Below are 19,299 nucleotides of genomic sequence, written 5' to 3'. Positions count from 1 at the left end.
AGAGGCCATATGAACAACTGAGCCTTGTAACATTCCCTTTGGGAGGAGGATGGGGGAAGAATGTATCTACCAGCTCCCCCATCCCATTGCTCTCCCCCTCCTCAAAACTTCTGGACTGAGAACATGGGTGTTGAGAGGTGTTGGAGGCTCTGGCACCAACAGGACAGCCCAAGGCAGGAGGCGTGAGGAAGAGAAAGTGCAGGCATGAGGAGGGCACTGTCTGGTTGAACCCACCCAAAGCCAGTTGGCGCGCTCAGATTGCTGTGCAAAATAAGTGGCCAAATCCCCAGGAGAGGAGGTTGAGACTGTCTGCAGGGGGCCTAAGGGGGTCTGATACATGAGCGTGAGCTTCAGAGACACCAGCTGGGGCTCTGAGTTTTGCCTGCAGAGTCTGTTAAGGTATGAAGAGCTCTTGGTCTTGACTGAGTCATCATATGACTCAGTCATCATATGACTCAGTCATTATAAGATCTGAGTTCTTAGATTTCTTATTAACATTGTATTTATTCATTAATATTATAAAGTATAATATTAAACTGATCGATTCATTAAAATAACAATAACAAACCTATTACATGTTAACATAACTACCATATTTTTACGAAAAATGACTGTATTTTCCAAAACAAAATAAAGTTTTCATGGAAGAATGGCATCATTTTACATAATTGCAAATCTCTTTAATGTCTGGCTTAACAGAAGCAGCTGCATTGACACATCTGCTCCTTCTGTCAGTCTGTTGCCATATATTGTTTTGGTTGAAGTGTATGAAGAAAATCTGCCTACATAGATGTGCAGTTGGAAAAGGGAGGACCTCACAGACCCCCTAAAAGGCAAAAGCTTATATGATACTTGTACTACATATAAACATTACATGCTTGGGGACCTCCCACCCAGAGTGTCTTTGAACTGCTGACCTCAGCTTCCTGGAGGTGAGGTGTTTTGTCTTTGTTTTTGTTTTTGCTTTTTTTGCTGGGGAAGATTTGCCCTGAGCTCACATCCATGCCAATCTTCCTCTATTTTTTAGTATGTGGGCCACCAGCACAGCATGGCCACTAACAGAGTGGTGTAGGTCCACGCCTGAGAAGTAAACGTGGGCCGCCAAAGCAGAGTGCACTGAACTTAACCATTAGGCCCCTGAGGCTGGCCCTCTGCAGGTGAGTTTTGAAGAACGAGTAACAGCTGGCTAGATGAAAAGCATGACAAGAACATTCTAGGTCAGTGCTTCTCAAACAGTCACTCTGCATCCAAATTACTTGGGGTCCCGGGTGGGGCTTGAATCCTGCATTTCTGACAAGCTTTTCAGGTGATGCTGATGCTGCTGGTTCCCGAACCACACTTTGAGTAGCAAGGATCTAGGCCAGAGAAATAGCATCAGCAAAGACACAGTGTCACGGAACAGCCCAAGTGTACGGGGACAACATGACTAGAGAGTGAAGGACAAGGCGGGATGCAGGGAGCTAAAGTGAGCATGCCAGGGGAAAGAGAGAGGCTGTAACTTTCCCCAAGGGCTCGTCAGGAACAGGCTGGAAGCAGGAGATGACTCTGGCTCACATGTAAGCATAACGTCTCACTCTGAATAACTCGGAACTGCAATAAACATAAGGAGACAAGCCAAGTAAGCAGGCAATAGGATGAAGTGGAGGAAGAAGGAAGAGGACATTCCCATGAATAGTATTTAGCACAGTTCAGCAAAAAGGGCACGTGCTTTGGACTAGGACAGTTTGCTTAAATTCTAGCCCTACCATTTACAAGATGTTACTGAGTCAATTCAGAGCCTCAGGTTCCATCACGTTCAAGGTATGAGAGAGAAGAATTATGTGCATAGAGAACAAGCCTGGTGCCTAGTTGGTACTCAATACACTGAATTCAACATGATAAAGAATGTTGCAGAGATAATTAAAAATAACTACCAGAAGCTATTATTGTTATTCTAAGATTAAATGTAGGCTTGAAACAAGATAACTGAGCTTAATAGAATTTTGGATTTTCAGAGCAAAAAGATTCTGAATGAGGACCTGAAGGGAATCAATTAAAAGTAAATGTTTTGCCTATTTATATGCCAGGCAGCGTCAGCTCAAGTTATCCGTAGTAATGGAGGAGGCGGAATAGGTTAGATGCTGGCAATTAGAAGAGAAGGACTTCTGGCCTCATGTCAATCACCCTTTCCTCCAAGACAATTTGGACCCAAACTTTCAATACAAATTTGAATGGGATTTTAATCTTAGTTTTTCCCCTGTTTCCATTTCCTGGTAGTTGGTGCAGATCATAATCAGTAAAGGCACAAAGAACACACAGAAAAAAATTAGGTTTGCTTATTAAGTAGAGCATCACAGTTTCACAAATCTCTCTGTGCCTGAGCACCTCCAGTAGACAGTAGACAGTCTTTCCTAATTTCTATTCCTCTTTTTCTCTAGAAACCCTTGGCCTTCAGGATCCAGAAATCCCCTCAACACCACCTGGGATTCTGAGACTCTTCATCTCTCATTCTTGCCCAGAAACAGTATTACGGTCATGTATGATGCACTGCTTTCTCACTCCATCAGAACAGCAACTGGCTCTCTGATGGTTTGTAAATGGAAATTTTCATTATCCTGAAAATCTCGGTTCTTAGTTCTGCAGAATTGAAAGCCTGCTTATTTATCTTGAAAAAAATATATATATATGGGGTTTTTCTAAATCTCTTGATAGGACATCTGAGTAATCGTTTTTCTTGACTTTAAAATGAAAGACAAGATAAGAGTGGGTTTATAAGAGAAAGCCAAATGTCAGAGGAGATAGCACACTGCAGGTGAGTCAATGAGCACGTTTTGACAAATCACATTATCTGAGCACTAAGATTCTGTGTATCAGTGTGACAGATTTGTTATTGTTTTATATGGAAATAGGCAGTGTGAGGAGAAATGACTTGGACAGGGAGACAGTTTCTGACACGGATTTCCTCAGCCGATGGGCTGACAGGGATTTCTTTGGTGTCTCTTTCACTGAGAATTCATCCCTTTTAATCTTTGTGTTCTCAGTATTTTAGATTAAGAATTTGACTCTTAGAACACCCTTGGCAATGAGGAACTTTCCCCAGGAAGGGAGCATTAGTCTGTGCCCTCATCCACTCATTCATTCATTTTTTAATTTTCTGAATCTGTGAAAGCACTACTTTAAGAAAAGCAAGGAGGGAGGAAGGGCAGTTTTAATTTCTAAGACTGATTAATTTCTAAGCCATCTCAATGGTGGTTCTTGGTGGGAGCCCTCTGCCTCCTGCCAGCGTGCCTTTGGGCAAAAGCCTCAATGACATCCTCCCAGGTTGGGGGCCCCGTGGCCTTTTGCAAAAAGTCTGGGCAACTTGACAGTTCCTGCTGCTCACCTGGGATAGCTAAGGAAGTAGATAAAGTGTCTGGGCATCCATTCCCTGTCCTCCCACTGGGATAAAAATTCAGCGACTCCTGGTAACAATAACAACAAAAATTATAGAATGTCTAGGAATACATGGAACAAGAAACATGTAAGATCTACATTTAGAAAACCATAACTCATTTACTGAAGGATGTAAACGAAGTTATAACAAAAGGAGAGACTGTTCTTGGAGAATGAGGGTATCAGGAGAAGGCCCTCGCCTGCCAGTCACAAAGAATCGTCACTTCCATGCAGACTTCCGCAAGAACCTCCTTCTCCCCTACTCTTCTTTACTGTGAATTCCCAGCTCTTAATATAACCATCTAGTACAGTGTTACATTCATATACAGACTTGGAGGTCTCTGGCTATTTTATGAGTATGTGCCTTTTCTTTCCAATTAAAGTATAAAATTAATGAAAGCAAGGACTATCTCTTTTCTTCCCTTTATATCTTCTATTCTCCTTAGTACAGAAATGTTTCTACCTACAACTTTTCCATTTAAGGAAGTTGGCAGGTAGGAACAAAGCAGGGTGGAGAGGGCCTCCCCTCTGCCCACCACTAGCACATGGTAGCAGCAGCCACAAGCGATCATTCTGCCGCATACTGTTCGTTAGTCAGGGGTGTGTCAGCTGGGATCACGCTCAGTTCTGAGATACTTTATGAACATCAGTGACAACACCAGTCTGAAGTGTCAAAGTAGTGAGTATCTTTAAAATGCTGCAAAAAAGAGACACACGATGAGGATGGAAACAAAAGTAAAAATAATTTTTCAAAACTGAAAGTGGTGAGATAATGCCAAAAGTTGCAGGATGCTCGTGGCTCAGCAGGAAGAGTTCTTAAAGCCAAAGACTGAATAATGATCAACAAGGAAAGAACAGGGATTAGTGAAACGAAAGAGGCAACTTTCTGAGGTCATGGCTAAATGTTAACAGCAATAAACACTGTCCCTCAGCCTAAACTTCATTAGCTCTGGGGAAGGCCAGGAGCTGATGAGTGAACTTAGCCCTGAGCACGGTGAAAAGCTGTGCATAAGTCTGCTGTATGGCAGGGGTGACTCCAGAGGATCCAGGCTGCTGGGTTCAGGCCCATCCACATCAGCACAACACGAAATGGCTGGAGAGGCGGCAAATGAGGTGCTCTGGACATAACAGGCCCCCATTTGGGGGAAAATTTTCAACAGAATGTAAGGAAGAGAAGAGGACTCCTGGTTTGAAAGCTCTGAAAGGCCCACTTATGTTTTTATTTATGGCGATGCATCTAGAGACTGGTAACTTCAACCTCTCTCAGTCACTTCGGACTCATGAGGAAAATGGACATACGAACAGGCTTTTAGAACCAAAGGTCTTTATAAATGGAATGGCTCCCATATAGTACTGTGGGTGGAGTTAATTACACAAATATTTACTGCACATCTCCTCTGTGATGGACACTTTATTCATACATTAACAAATTTATTCACTCAATAATTTAATAAGGTAGATATCACCACTATCACCGTTGTCTGAGTGTGGAAACAGAATCTCAGAGAATGGCAAAAGCAGGGTCTTTTGATTCCAAGATGATATTTTACATCTCCATAGCTGCCTCCTGGCGTCAACTGAATGAATGAATAAATAAATACCCAATGCTGACATAGATTATAATCCTGCCTATGTTTCACACAGTTTAAAAAATGCTTGGTTTTTGAATGAATGTCTGTCACTTTCTATAATATCAGCAGTACATATAATATATATAATGTCACCGGTGTTAGGTTACACAATATCAAGTCTCACTACTGTGCGTTTCTCTCTTGACCTTCAAAATATCTCCAGGGACATAAAAGGGGCCTGGGGCATCAAGACGCACTTTTTGGAGTGATTTCAATGTGTAGATAACAAAGCCAAACAATGCACTCCAGGAAGGGTTACTTTTCAAAATGCAGCCTTGATATAATTCAGAAAGCATCTCATAGTGCAGCCTGGAGGTTGAGGGCCCTTCTTTGTGTCTGGATATCCTTTGTACTGATAAAGAATAGAGAAAATGGCTGAGAATTCTGCCCAGGTTTGTTCAGCAAGGGTTTAATTTCTCCAGTACTACTGTGTAAATTGTGCCAATAACAAAGCCTTAACCTAATTATTCTCAACCTAATCACTCCATGGCACTTTCAATAGAATGTAACATGGTGAGACGGGGGCTGAGGAATTAGAATAAATTATGTCAAAGTTAAAGCTCCCTGGTAACTCTGACATGACAGCCTGCACACGACTAATCCAAATAGTCCTTTTGGGTAATGGAACAGCTATCAACAAATTCATTACTTAAGACAATATTTTCACTTCAACTGTCAACTGACAAGGGGTCTCTGTAATACACTGCCATGAGTAGTTTGCATCAGTAAGAGAGAAAATGAACTTGAATTTCACAAATATGTGTGAATCACACTCTTTCAATTTTAAAAAGGGACTCAGCCTCATTCAAAATTTTCACAAAATAGCTGTCTCAAGGACATTAACCTTGTGAATCATTTCATGGCAACAACTACAAATTGGACAGAAAGTAAGGTTCTGTTTCCAGTTAACCAGACTGTTTCTTACTTTAAATATACGCATTTGTGGCTTTAGATGCCTCTTGTCTAAACAACCTCTTGTACATGACTCTCTTCCTAGCTTAACTGCAGCTGGATAAATCTGGAGAGTAGCTAGAGAGTCTTGCATGAAGCAAAATAGCACTAAAACGCCTATGATTGCCCATGGAGTGACATATCCCAGCTCAGAGCACTGGGAGAGGAAGAACAAGAACTATGTAACATGCCCCATGTGTTCATTTGCCTGTCCATATGTCAGGTTCACTTGTGACTGTTCTACCTTCTTGTTCCATGAGAGGCAGGAGGCTTCTAGGTAGAAGAGTGGGCTTCGTCATCTCACGTTGTCAGATCTTTCTCTTCAATAAAAAAGGAAGAGGGAGATGAAGCGATGGTATCTTTGTCTTTGGCCAATGGTAGATTTAGAGTTGTGGGGAAAATAACTGTATGTCTCTTTTAAAAGGCAAATGTCCAAAAACATATGAACACACGTTTAGCTTTACGAGTAATCAAAAATTTGCAAGTTCATTGTGACAATGAGCATCAAAAGATGAGAGTTTTATAGATTATTTGACTCAGTAATTCTGATTTTAGCCAAAGGAAAGTATCATAGCTATGGTCAAAGATTTATGTACAAAGTCGTTCATCAGAGCATTGTTAAAATGATTTAAAAGAAGAGGTGAAAATCCTTCAATGTTCATCATAAATAATTACGATACATTCTCACAATGAAATATTAAGCAGGCATTAAAACTGGAAAGATTTCACAGTATTCTGTTAAGTGAAAACTGAGGATCATAAAATAGGATGCAGACTTCTCCTTCTACTTAGGATGTAGGACGTTATAAGAAAATGTTTTTCCCATCTGAACAATGAGAAAAAGCTGGGCAGTATACAAAATAATAACTTCTCTTGAGCCCATCAGAGAGTTGAGGTCACAAGGCAACTAAGTAAATCGAATTCCAAAGAGTGATACTCCCATCCATGAGCGGCTTCACTTTTGGCAGAGCACAAGAGAAAGAAGTGGCCACCATAAAAGTAGATAAGAAGAAATTGGCTGAAAATCTAATGAATCCTTAAAGGCCAAGTGTGGGCTGCTGTATCAACAAGCAATAGCTTAGAGCCTCAGACGCTGGGAGCTTGTACTTACCCTCAAGCTCCTGTCTACAGACCTCCACTGGGTGTTCACAAGAAAGGCTAGAGGCAAAGCAGGAGACTGGAGAGAGCCCCCACTCCATTGCACAGACATTCAGGAGGTGACCAGCTGCTGCTGGGAGGCAAGCACAAAGCCTTGCCTTCTTCCCCAGAGACTTCTCTTATAAAAGTCTTAAAGATGCTGGGGGAAGGCAGAAAACCCACTGGCCTTTAGGACCAGGCAGAAGTTCATTGCTCCTGGGAGAAGAATAGAAGAAAAACCTGCTTGTCTCTGAGGGAGGGGTAGGAAACTCTCTCACCACAAGACATAGGCAAAGAGCCATCGCTGCGGAGGAAGGGGTAGAAGCACAAACCTTGTGCCCCATGGCTTGTGCCCAGGATCCTGCACTGCTCCAAAGCAGAGGTCTCCTACTCTAGAGGAGAGGCAAGAATGCTCAGAAAGCCTTAACCCCAAGGTTTAAGCGCATAGTGATTGCCTAAGACTGTTATACGACCAGGACAACAAAGAAACCCCAAACACCCACAACAAGCCACACACAGAGAAAAAAGCAATAGAAGTCCCTTCCTTGGGATAGAAGCAAGAGTGCAAAGAGAGATCTTGTCTGTGGTGTAGGTGTGCAAGGACAGCTTAAAGCTGAGGGTAAAGCATAAAATACTTCGAAATACCCTCTGGCACCCCAGCTCCATTCTAAGCACATGGTAAGAGCCGTCATCCCCTGAAGTTTGTGGTGCATTAAAGGTAACCATAACAACAGCAAAACTCACACCCAGCTCAACTCCTGATCCATTGACTCAACTTCTACCCTCTGCCACCCACACACACACTAAGGGCCTGAAAGAACAGGTGCGCCCACTCTCAAGCGTAATGATGTTTACCTTAGTCTCTCTCTTCCTTTAGACTTTATATCCATCATAGAACTAGAAATTATGAGTCACACAAAAATGCAAAGAAAAAAAATGTTGTCAAGAGATAAAGCAATTAACAGAATCAGACTCAAAGATGACCAGATGTTGCAACTATCAGGACTTTAAAATAACTATAATTAACATGTTAAAGGGATCTAGTGGAAAAAATGGACAATATACATGAACAGATGGGAGATTCAGCAGAAAGACAGAAGGTATAGAAGTGTCAAATGCAAATGCTGTACATAAAAAACAGTATCAGAGACGAAGAATTCCTTTGATGGGCTCATTGGCAGACCAGACACAGCTGAGGAAAGAGTCAGTGAACTTAAAGAGAGGTCAACAGAAATTATTCGAACTGAAATATAAAGACGAAAAGGAGTGAATTAAACAGAACAGCATTTCTAAAAGCTGTGGAACAGTATCAAATAGTATCATATATGTGTAATTACAGCCCCAGAAGAAGAAGAGAGAGAGAAAACAGGGCCGGAATAATTTGAAGAGCTAATGACACAGAATTTTCCAAAACTAGTGAAAGACAACAAGTCACAGATCCAAGAAGCCCAAAGAATCTCAAGCAGGATAACTCCCTCCCCACACACAAAAAAACAAACCTGGACACATCAGAGTCACACTGCTAAGAACCAAAGACAAAGAAAAGATCTTGAAGGCAGCAAGAAAAAAGAAACGTTACATGCAGAGGAATAATGGTAAGAATCACAAGAGAGTTCACAGAAACTATGCAAGGCATAAGACGAGATTGACGTCTTATAACACTGAAAGAAAAAACCTGCTAATCCAGAATTTGATGTCCAGTAAAAATACCTTTCAAAAATGAAGGTAAGATAAAGGCTTTCAGACAAAAAAAAGCTAAAAATTTATTGCCAACAGACCTGTGCACAAGAAATGTTAAAGGGAGTTCTTCAGGCAGGATGATATCAAGTGGAAATTAGGATCCACACACACACACAAAATAAAGAGGCTGGAAATGAAATAATGAAGGTAAATATTAAAAATATTTTTTCTTATTTTAGTCACTTTTAAATAGCATATAGAGTATAAACACATTTTTGGAAAAGAAAGCATAGCATGATTCATTAATAAAACTTTAGAAGGATATACAGTAAAGTTTTAACTGATTTTTTTCTAATTGGAAGAATTGCAAATTATTTTATTCTTTATAAAGTTTATTTTCATTTTCTAAATTTTCTGCAATGAACTTATATTTTGTACTAAAAGTAGAATTTTATTCTTATGTTCTGTTTAAATACTTTTTAAAGACAATGTACGGATTTCAAGAGCTCCGAGGTTAGAGAAATTTTATAAGGTAACTTTTGGAAGAAATAATAACTAGAGAATGAATTTTCTGTTATGAAAGCTTTCTCCACTTTTTTTGCCCACCTCTATGGTAAAGAAGAGCCACTGAAAAGGCAAAAAGAGCCTTTTTCTCTGATGCATAACCCAACAGTAATAGATGTAACTTTTTAGAGAATAAATGAGGATTAAATAGAAGCCTCTTATAAGAGTTGTTGATGCTCTCTCTGTTGGCTGACGTCTTGGAGCCAGAGCCATATACAAGACTTGAAGGACTATTTCTTCCAAGAAAACATTAGAAGACTATTCTCTACACGGTCTAGAAAGAGAGCCAGGAATTGATAATATCTAAATATTAGTGAGAAGGATATCTACTTGTACCAAAATGTCTTTCATAAAATCTAATCTTGCTTTGAGTGCTACAAAATTATTTAAATTTTACATTATAACTAGCTAAGATTTCTTCTCAGGTTTTGTAGTAGAGTAATATTTTACTAGAGAGAGAATACTTTAGTGCAAACATATGCTATTCTTTTTTGACATGGTTCATCCAGGCCATGGGGAGCCAGAATATTTAGAATTCAATTCTAGAACCCAGATATCACCATCTACCTGCCAGAGTTATTGAAAGGATCAGAGACAAGGTGTGTAAAGATATAAGGTAAGTACATACTAGGCAATTAATAAAGGGCAGCTATTATTGGCTACTGAAGTGAATCAAAGATGCATGAAGATGTCTTTATTGCCATCAACAATGAAGCTAAGACAACATTTTACAAACAGCAGTTCCAGAATCCATGGACCCCTGTTGACGAATATGTCTAACATGCTAGTGAGTGAAGTATTCAGGTTCCAGACATTTGAGAAACTGTCTCCTCATCTTGCCAGGGGAATTCTGCTCACAGACCTGGATGGTCAATGTGGGGACAGAAAAACGACTGCTAATGCAGCTGATGTATTTTTACACACACACACACACACACACACACACACACACACACACAGAAAGACAAGTGCTCCCAAAGTCCTAGCAGGAAAAGTACCTCTTACAGAGGCAAACAAATGACATTTTGACTTGGAAATTTTTAAAAAGTCAAACAAGCTGTTGAATTATGTGCCACACTGGTTTCTCCCCTGACCCAATTTTTAACCACTAAAACTGGGAAGTTTTGGTGTTGATGCCACAACCTCACTACTGAATCATCTCTGTCCTGTATCCCAGAGTATAATTTAGCTGCTTGGCTATAGCAATCAAAGTCTCTTTAGAAAGGCAAAGGGTTTAATAAGGGAGGTTTAAGGATGTTTTACCTCTTCCATTGAATTTTAACAAAAGAGATCTAATTAAACATAATTCACCCCTCTGTAGTTGATTTTATCATGTCCTTGGAACTCAGGGATTCAGAATTTAAATTTCTGACAACTACAGCTAGATGCAGGGAAAATTACTCAAAGAAAAAAAGTATTTCATTCTCAAAATTTTTATGGATCCAGGGTAAGATGCAATGGCTTGAGGTGAGGGCACAGTGGGAGGGAAGACTTCAGGGCTCAAGCTGTTCACCCAAGGTAGACTGCCCCCCAAAAATGGAAGACACGATTCAAGGAGAAAGGAATATTTACATGCACAATGAACGTATGAAAATAATAAATCAAAGCAAGACGATGAAGTGAGGAGAGGATATAAGAGGACAAAAAACACTCATCTCTTCACCAAAAAAAAAAAAAAAAGAGTCTGGCTGAGCAATTGGCTAAATGGCTTTTGTTCTCTAATAAAGCTGAGTGAGAGGAAGAACATCATGCCATTGAGAACATGGTGTGACAGATGAGGGAAAATGTCCCCATGCAGAGAAGGGCGCAAGGGAGGAACAAAGCCCTCTGGCAAGTGAAGAGACAAAGACTGTGGGGACAGAAAGAAGCAAATAGACAAGAGAGAGTGAACCAAAATCAGATTCCTGGGGCAGGGACTGAAAAACAGTGGAGATGGAATGGGGAGCAGCGGAGGCGTCTGTGGAGAGAGAGGCCCAGTCAAGCCAGGGGCAGTTGAACGCTGGGGATTCCTCTCTCACCTTCCCAAAACCCCATGGGGAGCTCTAGAAGGAAAGAGCAAGTACCTCCCAAATCTGGTTCTGTTGTTCACTTTTCAATCCCCAGCGCCTAGAACAATATCTGGTATATTGTGGGCGCTCAAAACATAGTTGTTAAGTGAAAAGTGATACATGCAGAAAAGAGAAGGAAGCTGAATCCCTTGAGAAATGCCATGCGCCTCATGGCATCCATTATTAAGATATGAGATGGCAGAGAGGATACCAAAGAGCTGGGCTTTGCTTACAGCATGGCTGAGTGATGCTCACCCTGGGGTCAGCTTGGTTCTGCTGTTGCAGGACAGCAAGGACCCAAGTGAAACAGGCTGTGTCAAACCAAGAGTAATTGAGGAGCAAGGGAGTGGCAGAGGGTGGTCGTACTTAAAAGGCCCTGCCTCTACGTCTGTCCCCAAATCTCACCCTCACCCACATGTTTAGATGTTTGAATGTCTCATTATCCATGGTCTCCCTTTTGGGGATTATTTCTAGTTTTCCACAAAATACACCTAACCAACCAAGGTCTTGAATGTGCTCAGCCATTCAAAGTCACTAATATCTAGACAAGAACTGTTCCATTAACTTAGCAACAAGTAGGGTAGGGCCCCAAGGAAAATGGACTCAGAACAGAGAGAGATTCCCTGAGAGCCCAACATGGAATCCTGATCAAAGAGCAATGGATTTGGTCAATGGAGATGGAGTCAGTTTGGTTGTAAATCCCCAGATGACTCTTCCCACTCCCTAGGGGATCCCCCAAGTGGAAGAGGAAGCTGGATGGGTAGCGAAGTGAAGATGAGTCAATCGTAGACTCGTCTGACTGCTCTGCCCCATCTATGTGAAGGTCACTAACAGAGAAATACACTTAGGGTTCAGACAGATAGAATTGACACCAAGTCATAAAAAGGAGAGTATCACTGAGAGATACTCAAAAAAAAAAAAAGACGAATGATAACAGACCAGGGAACAAATTGAGGTGAAATAATGAAATAGGCCTCAAAAAGATTATTCAAGTGCCTTCCTTCCTGGAATGGCAAGATTTATACATTTTCATCTCTTCCCAGCACACCAAAACAGAAATGCTCCACTCTTCTGAATCATTCTATTTTCTCTTAGTTTATCCCATCACCATGGCGATGAGGCAAAGGCCTTGTTTTCTTGTATCTGGACTAGAGTAGTATCTTGCTCATTTACTTCAAAAATGCACATGACAGTGTCTGCATGTTATTTCTATGGGGATTTCTTATCTAAGATGGGAATCAGTGGGATAAGCAAAGCATTAGGAGAAATAGCCTCTGGATTTTCTCCTCATTCTGGCATCTCAGAAAAATGATTTGAGGTTCCAGCTTTTGCTCACTTAATGGAGACAGAGAGACGACTCATTTGTTTCACAAGAATGTTCTAAGACTGAGTAACACGTGACAGCCAATCATTTTGCTTAAGGCAGAACAATTAAGGAACTACGGCTGAGACTGCTAATTGCTTTCCCTGTATCAGTTCACCCCTTCTTCCGTAGAAACAAAACCAGGATTTTATTCAAGTGTGCAATGCATCAACCAAGAGACTACAGTCCCCCTTGAGTGCTGATAAGGTTCATGAGAGGTAAGTGGATAGGCTGTGTGTCTTCTGGGAAAGCTCCTGAGAAGGCGACTGACTCAACTGAGCAGTGTTATCCCCACCCCGCCCCCAACTTCCTTCTGGTTGGAGCTCTAGTGGTCACCTTGGACCATGAAAACAAAGAATGAAAGTCACGAGCTAAGGACGGTGGAGCAGAAAGGTAAAAGAATCTAGTTCTCTACTGAGTCTGTACTGCTGCCGGAACCTGGACCTCCACGACTCTTTTATATGTGGGAGAAATGAACTTTGATCTGTTTAAGCCAAACTCAATTCCTAACTGATAGGCCCGCTGTCAACCTTCTGAATGGCTTCCTTCCAGGCTCACCCCTATCTTTTGCAGGGCCCAGGCCAAGGGCAGAGGTGGAGCCCCCTCGCATGCAGCCTGCCCCCTTCTCTTTCCACCCCGGCTCTGTCCACTTTGTGTGGACATCCACAATCATGCTTCTAAGCTCATCTCAGGGCTAATGCTGCCCCTTGGCCGCTCTGCAGGCCTAGGGTACACACACTTGCCGCCAGGAGGACAGAGCCCGGAAGAGGCTGGTGTAGGCTCTGGAAGTGGGCTCAGAGCCATTTGGGCAGGGAATTTCAGGATCCTAGGACACCAAGTCATGGTCTAGAAATGGGAGAAGGCTCCAGGTGGCGTGTCCCTTTGCCCTGAGATCTCCTCACATTGAGGGGAGAAGCATGGCCCTTGAAGGCACAGGACCTAGGGCAGAGGCACATTGCCAGGGTCTAAATGTGATGGGACTAGCCTCTTTCTCTCATCTCCTAACGCTTGCCTTTTCATCATTCACAACTTGACAGCAGAGCAAAACCTGAAGTAGTTCGGTTAGCCACTTGTTGTAAGAGCCTTGGTAAAATTATCTTTTAGAGGAAAAGTCCTGAACTATAGCTTGAACTGTGCTGTCGTCCTCTTATCCTTAATGCCACTATCCTCTCTTTTATTAGACTGTATAACGGAAACTTGATCAAGGCTGGCTCTCTGGCAAGCTTTTCTTTGGCAAGCTGTCATTAGGATGGCGAAGCACAAGTTTATCAATCGGCTGCAATATTAGTGCCGGTGGACTGACTGAAGGAGGAGTCTAAATCCTCGATCTCCGTCATTTACACATTTGCCTGTTTGAGGTAACTCTCCAAGTGGTACTTAGCTGGAGCTGTTTGCTAGAACACTGCACCCTGGGAGGGCAGGGGAATCAGCTGCAAATCGTGGCCACTGAAACTGGAACAGCGACTGTTGCCCTCAGAGAATCATATAGGAGCAGGTGGGAATTCTGCTCAGGAGAGGAACTCTATAAGGTGTGCCATTGAAATGATCCAGGATTGGGCCCCAAACAAGCTGGATACTTTCTCTGTTACTCAGGAAGCCCCCCACTCAGCCTAGGGTAGCAAGGACTGAGACCTGATGTGGCAGTGCCAGAGATGATGGGTCCACCCCTCCAGCTCCCACTTCTACAAGTGCAAGGTCTCATTCCTTAAGGACTCTGTCTCCTGCACGTGGCCTGACTGACAGGACTGGTAAAGCTGGCTTCACAAACGTGAAAATACTCAAACCACCGCACTATCTCTGTGTACCTTGGAAGTTCTCTTCCTTTAGTTCAGTGATTCTGTGCCTTATTTTGGATTACAGATCTCCATGTTCTAATTACCAAAGGACATGAGAGATCCCCCACACTTCAGAGAACTGTCATAGCCCCTTGCCAACAGCAAGGCATAGTCAAAAGAACACTGAGCAAATCATCTGAGATGTAGGTACTTGCTGTGGATTGAAAGTTTGTGTTCCCCCAAAATTCCTGTGTTCAAACCTAATCCCCAGTGCAATGGTTTTAGGAGGTGGGGCCTTCGGGAGGTAATGAGGTCATGAGAGTGGAGCCCTCATGAATGCAATCAGTGCCCTTGTAAAGAGACCCCGGAGAGCTCCAATGCCCCTTCTGCCAATGAGGACACAGCTAGAAGACGGCCATCTATGAATCCAAAAGTGGACTCTCTCCAGACACCGAGTCTGCCGGCACCTTGATCTTGGACTGCCCAGCCTCCAAGACTGTGAGAAATAAATGTTTGCTGTCTAAGCCAACTAGTCTATGGTATTTTTGTTATAGCAGCCCAAACAGCCTAAGACAGTACTTCCATCCCCAACTTTCTATCTACATTTTGTTGTTTAGTTTTCCCCTAGAAAAAATGGAAGACATGCGCTAAATGATTTATAAGCTCCCTCCAAGCTCTGAAGTTCAATGGCTCTATATAGTTCTATGAAATGACAGCCACGTTAAACATTCTTTCCCCATCCTCATCTAACTTTTCCTCATCTTTCAGATCTTTGCTAAGAAGTGGGTTCCTCCCATAGGCCTTCCCTCACCCTCACCAGCCTGCAATGTGGGCTAGGAGACCTCTCTCTGTTCCCATGGTGCACTGTACTACCCTGTTATAGCACTCCTCTCACTAGGGTGTAACTGTCTGTAAATTAATTTGTGGGTTTCTGCTATCTGCAAACTCTGGGGGGACAGAGACCAATCTTTAAGGTTGTATCCTCAGCACCAATTCCTAGCAGGAGCTCAATGATATATATGAAATGATGCTATGAGTGGATGGTTCTGATAGCTATGACCCCCTCTGGTCACTGCACTGATGGTGAAAGATGTTCTCAGATAACCATTCAGGGAACATGCTGAAATAGTCTTTGTTCTTCTGCCTGCATTTAGAAATAGTCTTTGGACAGATGTACCATGAGTACACACCTAATAAATCAGATTACCACATTTTTTTAAGGGAAAAAATGAAAAAAATATCTTCCATTTTTATGATCAGAGAAACCCAGACTATTATACTCAGCTCAGTTCTCATTAATAAAACAGACAATCCTTTGCCTTCTCACCTGAGCTCTTCAAATTAATCTAAGGCCTGGTTGTCACAAAGCATTACTAATTGTATGGGACATCATATATCACAAACTTAGAAATGACATACATATCTAGTCACAGAGAGCTGGTTAAATAAACTATGACACTCCACTGGTGAACTCATGCAGCCTTTGACATTGGTGTCTACAATATAATCTGAAGTTAAAAAGTGAGACACAAAATTACATATGCAGTATGACTGCCATCATGTAAAAATATATCAAATATATGCATAACATATAGAAGGAGACACGGCAGAATATTAATAGTGGCTGTGTTTGTGTGTTAGGACTGTGGATGATTTTCTTTCTTTCTACTTTTCTTAATTTTGCAGGTTTTCTTTAATGACCTTTAATATTTTACTCTCATGGTGAAAAATCAAAATCAATAAATCATTCAATTGTTAATTGAAAACACCTTGTTATTTTCTGCTATAAAACTTTTGGCTGAGCCAGCCCTGATGGCCCAGTGGTTACAGTTCAGTGTGCTCCACTTCAGTGGCCCGGGTTCGGTTCCTGGACTCAGAACCACACCACTCGTCTGTCAGTAGCCATGCTGTGGCGGCAGCTCACATAGAAGAACTAGAAGCACATACAACTAGAATATACAACTATGTATGGGCACTTTGGGGATGACAAACAGATAAATTAAAAGAAAAAAAGCTTTTGGCTATTGATACTGGTGTGTCCATCTGAAAGAGCTGTATTCAGGAGCACAGAGAAGACCCTGTGGTGAAGCCAGTAGAAGCAGGGGATGGAAACACAGAATCCTCTGGAGTAGCAACTTGCTGTGTAATAATAATAATAATCACTGATCGAAGCTCTTACTCTGTCCGAGGCACTTCCCATACATTTCTTTTTTCATTATGTCCTCATAAAAACTGCAGGAGATAGGTACTACTGTTACTCCCATTTTACAGCTGAAACTGAGCTTCGAGTCATCAGCTCTTTTGCTAGTACGTGCAGGAGCCGCAGCGTTTGGTCCTGGGCAGTCTGTCTCCATGGTCCACCATTTCCCCACTATGCTCTACTGCCCCCTCCAATGTAAAAGGAGAGGCAGGAAACTATGGCAGAAAACTATTCATTTTCTGAAGGGAAAATGAGTGTATTGCTAAGCCATACTTCCCTTCATGCAAGGATCTTTTGTGTCAGACAAAGGTACAGCCTCCACTTCTATTTTTAGGAGATTGTATTTGGATAAGTTCTCAAATGACTCCTGCTTATCAGTGGAGATGGTCCCTTGTAACTACTTGTTCACCATTATTATCTCAAGGCTCTAACCAGAGTGTGGTCCATAAATTGTCCCTCTCTACACATAAATCTGCTGCTTTGGAGCAACAAGACCATTTATAAATGCTCTCATTGTGGCCAACTTTGCAGACCCAGACCACGCCAGCTGAACGATGGTCACTCTCTACTTGCCAGAACAATTATGGGCGATCTTTCTCCATGTGCTTGTTGAAAGTAGATTCACCCTGCAGATGTCAACTGAATGAATATGCTCAGCTGACACCATTAGTGCACCTGAGCACTTTAAGGCTCTCTGTTACGCACTCACATTTTCTCTGCACAGAGACCTACTGGTGTAACATTTCCAGAAGGAGGAGGAGGGGAGACTTCACTACAAGAGACTTCCAGGGGAAGAGAGCAGGATACCTGGAGAAAGTCGAGACCTGCTGGAGTCAAGCGCAGCACTGAAATAAAGCAAGTTCTCCCCGCCCTCTCTGCCACCCCAAGGAAACACGAATCGGGGCATGGGGAACTCCAGAAACAGATCCCAGGAAATCAGTTGTGCAGATTGGTCTGAAGGAAATGACATGGACTTAAAGAAATCCATCTCAAATTAAAATTAAAATTAAAAACAAATACGTGAACAGGGAAAACTTAATGAGCAAAAGGGAATGAATAAACAGAGATCAATCCTAACAAGAAGACCACAGCATCAGGGAAAGTGCTGTGAGGACAACTATCTGGGGATATTATTGCTCCCCATCGTGCTCTCCGTCTCTTGGTCCCATCCCCTGAGAGACAACTCTATGGTGTCTGCTCACTTACTTCCTTTGGAACCGGACCACAGGATCAGCCAGCAGGTCAGTGACGTCAAGCTTTCTCCCCTTCTCGATGACATCTCGATGCTTGCGAACAAACAGCCACCCGATATGGGAGAAGAAGAAGCCGCGGCGGGCGTTGTGGGGGTCAGCGTCGGTCTCTGAGTACTTATGGTGGACTCGGTGATCCCTGGACCATTCGAAGATGTCGTTCTGCAGAGAGAATGCAGAGCCTATAAGTGAAGAGACAAAGCACCCTGGCGCCTTCTTGAAAGCTTCTCAGCCTCTCCCGGAACCCCCTCCATCCTCACCGCTGACTTCCACTTTGCTCCCATCGTCAACCCCACGACCTCTCAACGCCAAGTGCAATCTCTGGGGCTGGTCTGGGGTGGTTTTCACCAAGACAAGAGTAAACCCTCACTTACTAGGAACCTTAGTGTGTATTTGGGATGTGCCGACTGCAGGAGGTTCAGGCTTGTTGAGTGAACTAGTGGGGAAACCTGAAAGAAAGTTCTGGTGGGGGCTATTGAAGTCACCTGGGAGGTCACTCATGTCAAGAAAAGAGAGTTCCAGTCTCAGGATGAAGTCTTAGCTGTCAGAGGAGAGGGGCAGCCCAGAGCAGGAAAGGGGGTTGGTTCTAGATCTGCATCTCTCTGCCCTCCCTCCCCCCTTCGACGGCCTCATGTCCAACTCATAGAGAGCAGGAAGCCAGTAAGCAAAAACCCAAAGAGCTACTTCACCAAATCCCTGCAAAATACCAAGGCACAAATACTACTGTTTGAGGACTGCTCTATTAGTGTGTCACAGAAAGGGAGGGGAGGTGACTCGGCTCCTTGAGGAACCCGGTATACTTGGCCATATCCACCAAGTGGAGAAGCAGCAATGCCTGAGGGGCAGGCAGCACTCACTGGAATCCCAAGAGAGACTCTGGTGCCCAAGGAAGGAGAAGCATCAGAGTCCAGCAGATTGTGCCAAACCCAAGACAGGGTGGGGCTCAGGCACACATGAGGACACACCTGTTGATCCTCTCATGATGGGAGACAGTGGGAGAGTGTCTGGGGGCTGGAAGTCCTGGGTGAGCTATCAGGGGCAAGAACCAAGGACATTTAGGCTGATATTACAAATGAAACTTCATCTATAGCCAGGGGCCAGGGAGATCTACAGACTTTCAATTTACGCTCAGTTTTGTTTTTATGTGATAATGCGTTCAAAGCTTTGAGAAGGCAAATTAGGCTGGGAGGTAATGCTTTTGATAGGAAAATTAATCTGAAAATAAAAATAGATTTATATAGGGGATAAGACCTTTTTTAAAAAAATAATGGTAATAATGTTTTATACTA

The 19,299-nt window shown here is 42.7% G+C and overlaps 1 protein-coding gene across 1 annotated transcript in view; it reads right to left on the bottom strand.

Annotated features, from left to right (window-relative positions):
- SCD5 (stearoyl-CoA desaturase 5) overlaps positions 1 to 19,299 on the bottom strand; it is a 141,137-nt gene that overhangs the window by 15,464 nt on the left and 106,374 nt on the right. Inside the window, exon 3 of the mRNA XM_008525788.2 lies at positions 17,967 to 18,172. Within this exon, the coding sequence (XP_008524010.1) occupies positions 17,967 to 18,172 (206 nt within the window). The remainder of the gene's footprint in view (positions 1 to 17,966; positions 18,173 to 19,299) is intronic.

This window comes from Equus przewalskii, chromosome 3 (assembly GCF_037783145.1).
Source record: "Equus przewalskii isolate Varuska chromosome 3, EquPr2, whole genome shotgun sequence".
In the NCBI taxonomy this organism is placed as follows: Eukaryota; Metazoa; Chordata; class Mammalia; order Perissodactyla; family Equidae; genus Equus; species Equus przewalskii.
Note: the sequence above shows the minus strand (reverse complement) of the source record. Positions and strands in the feature narration are given on the sequence as shown.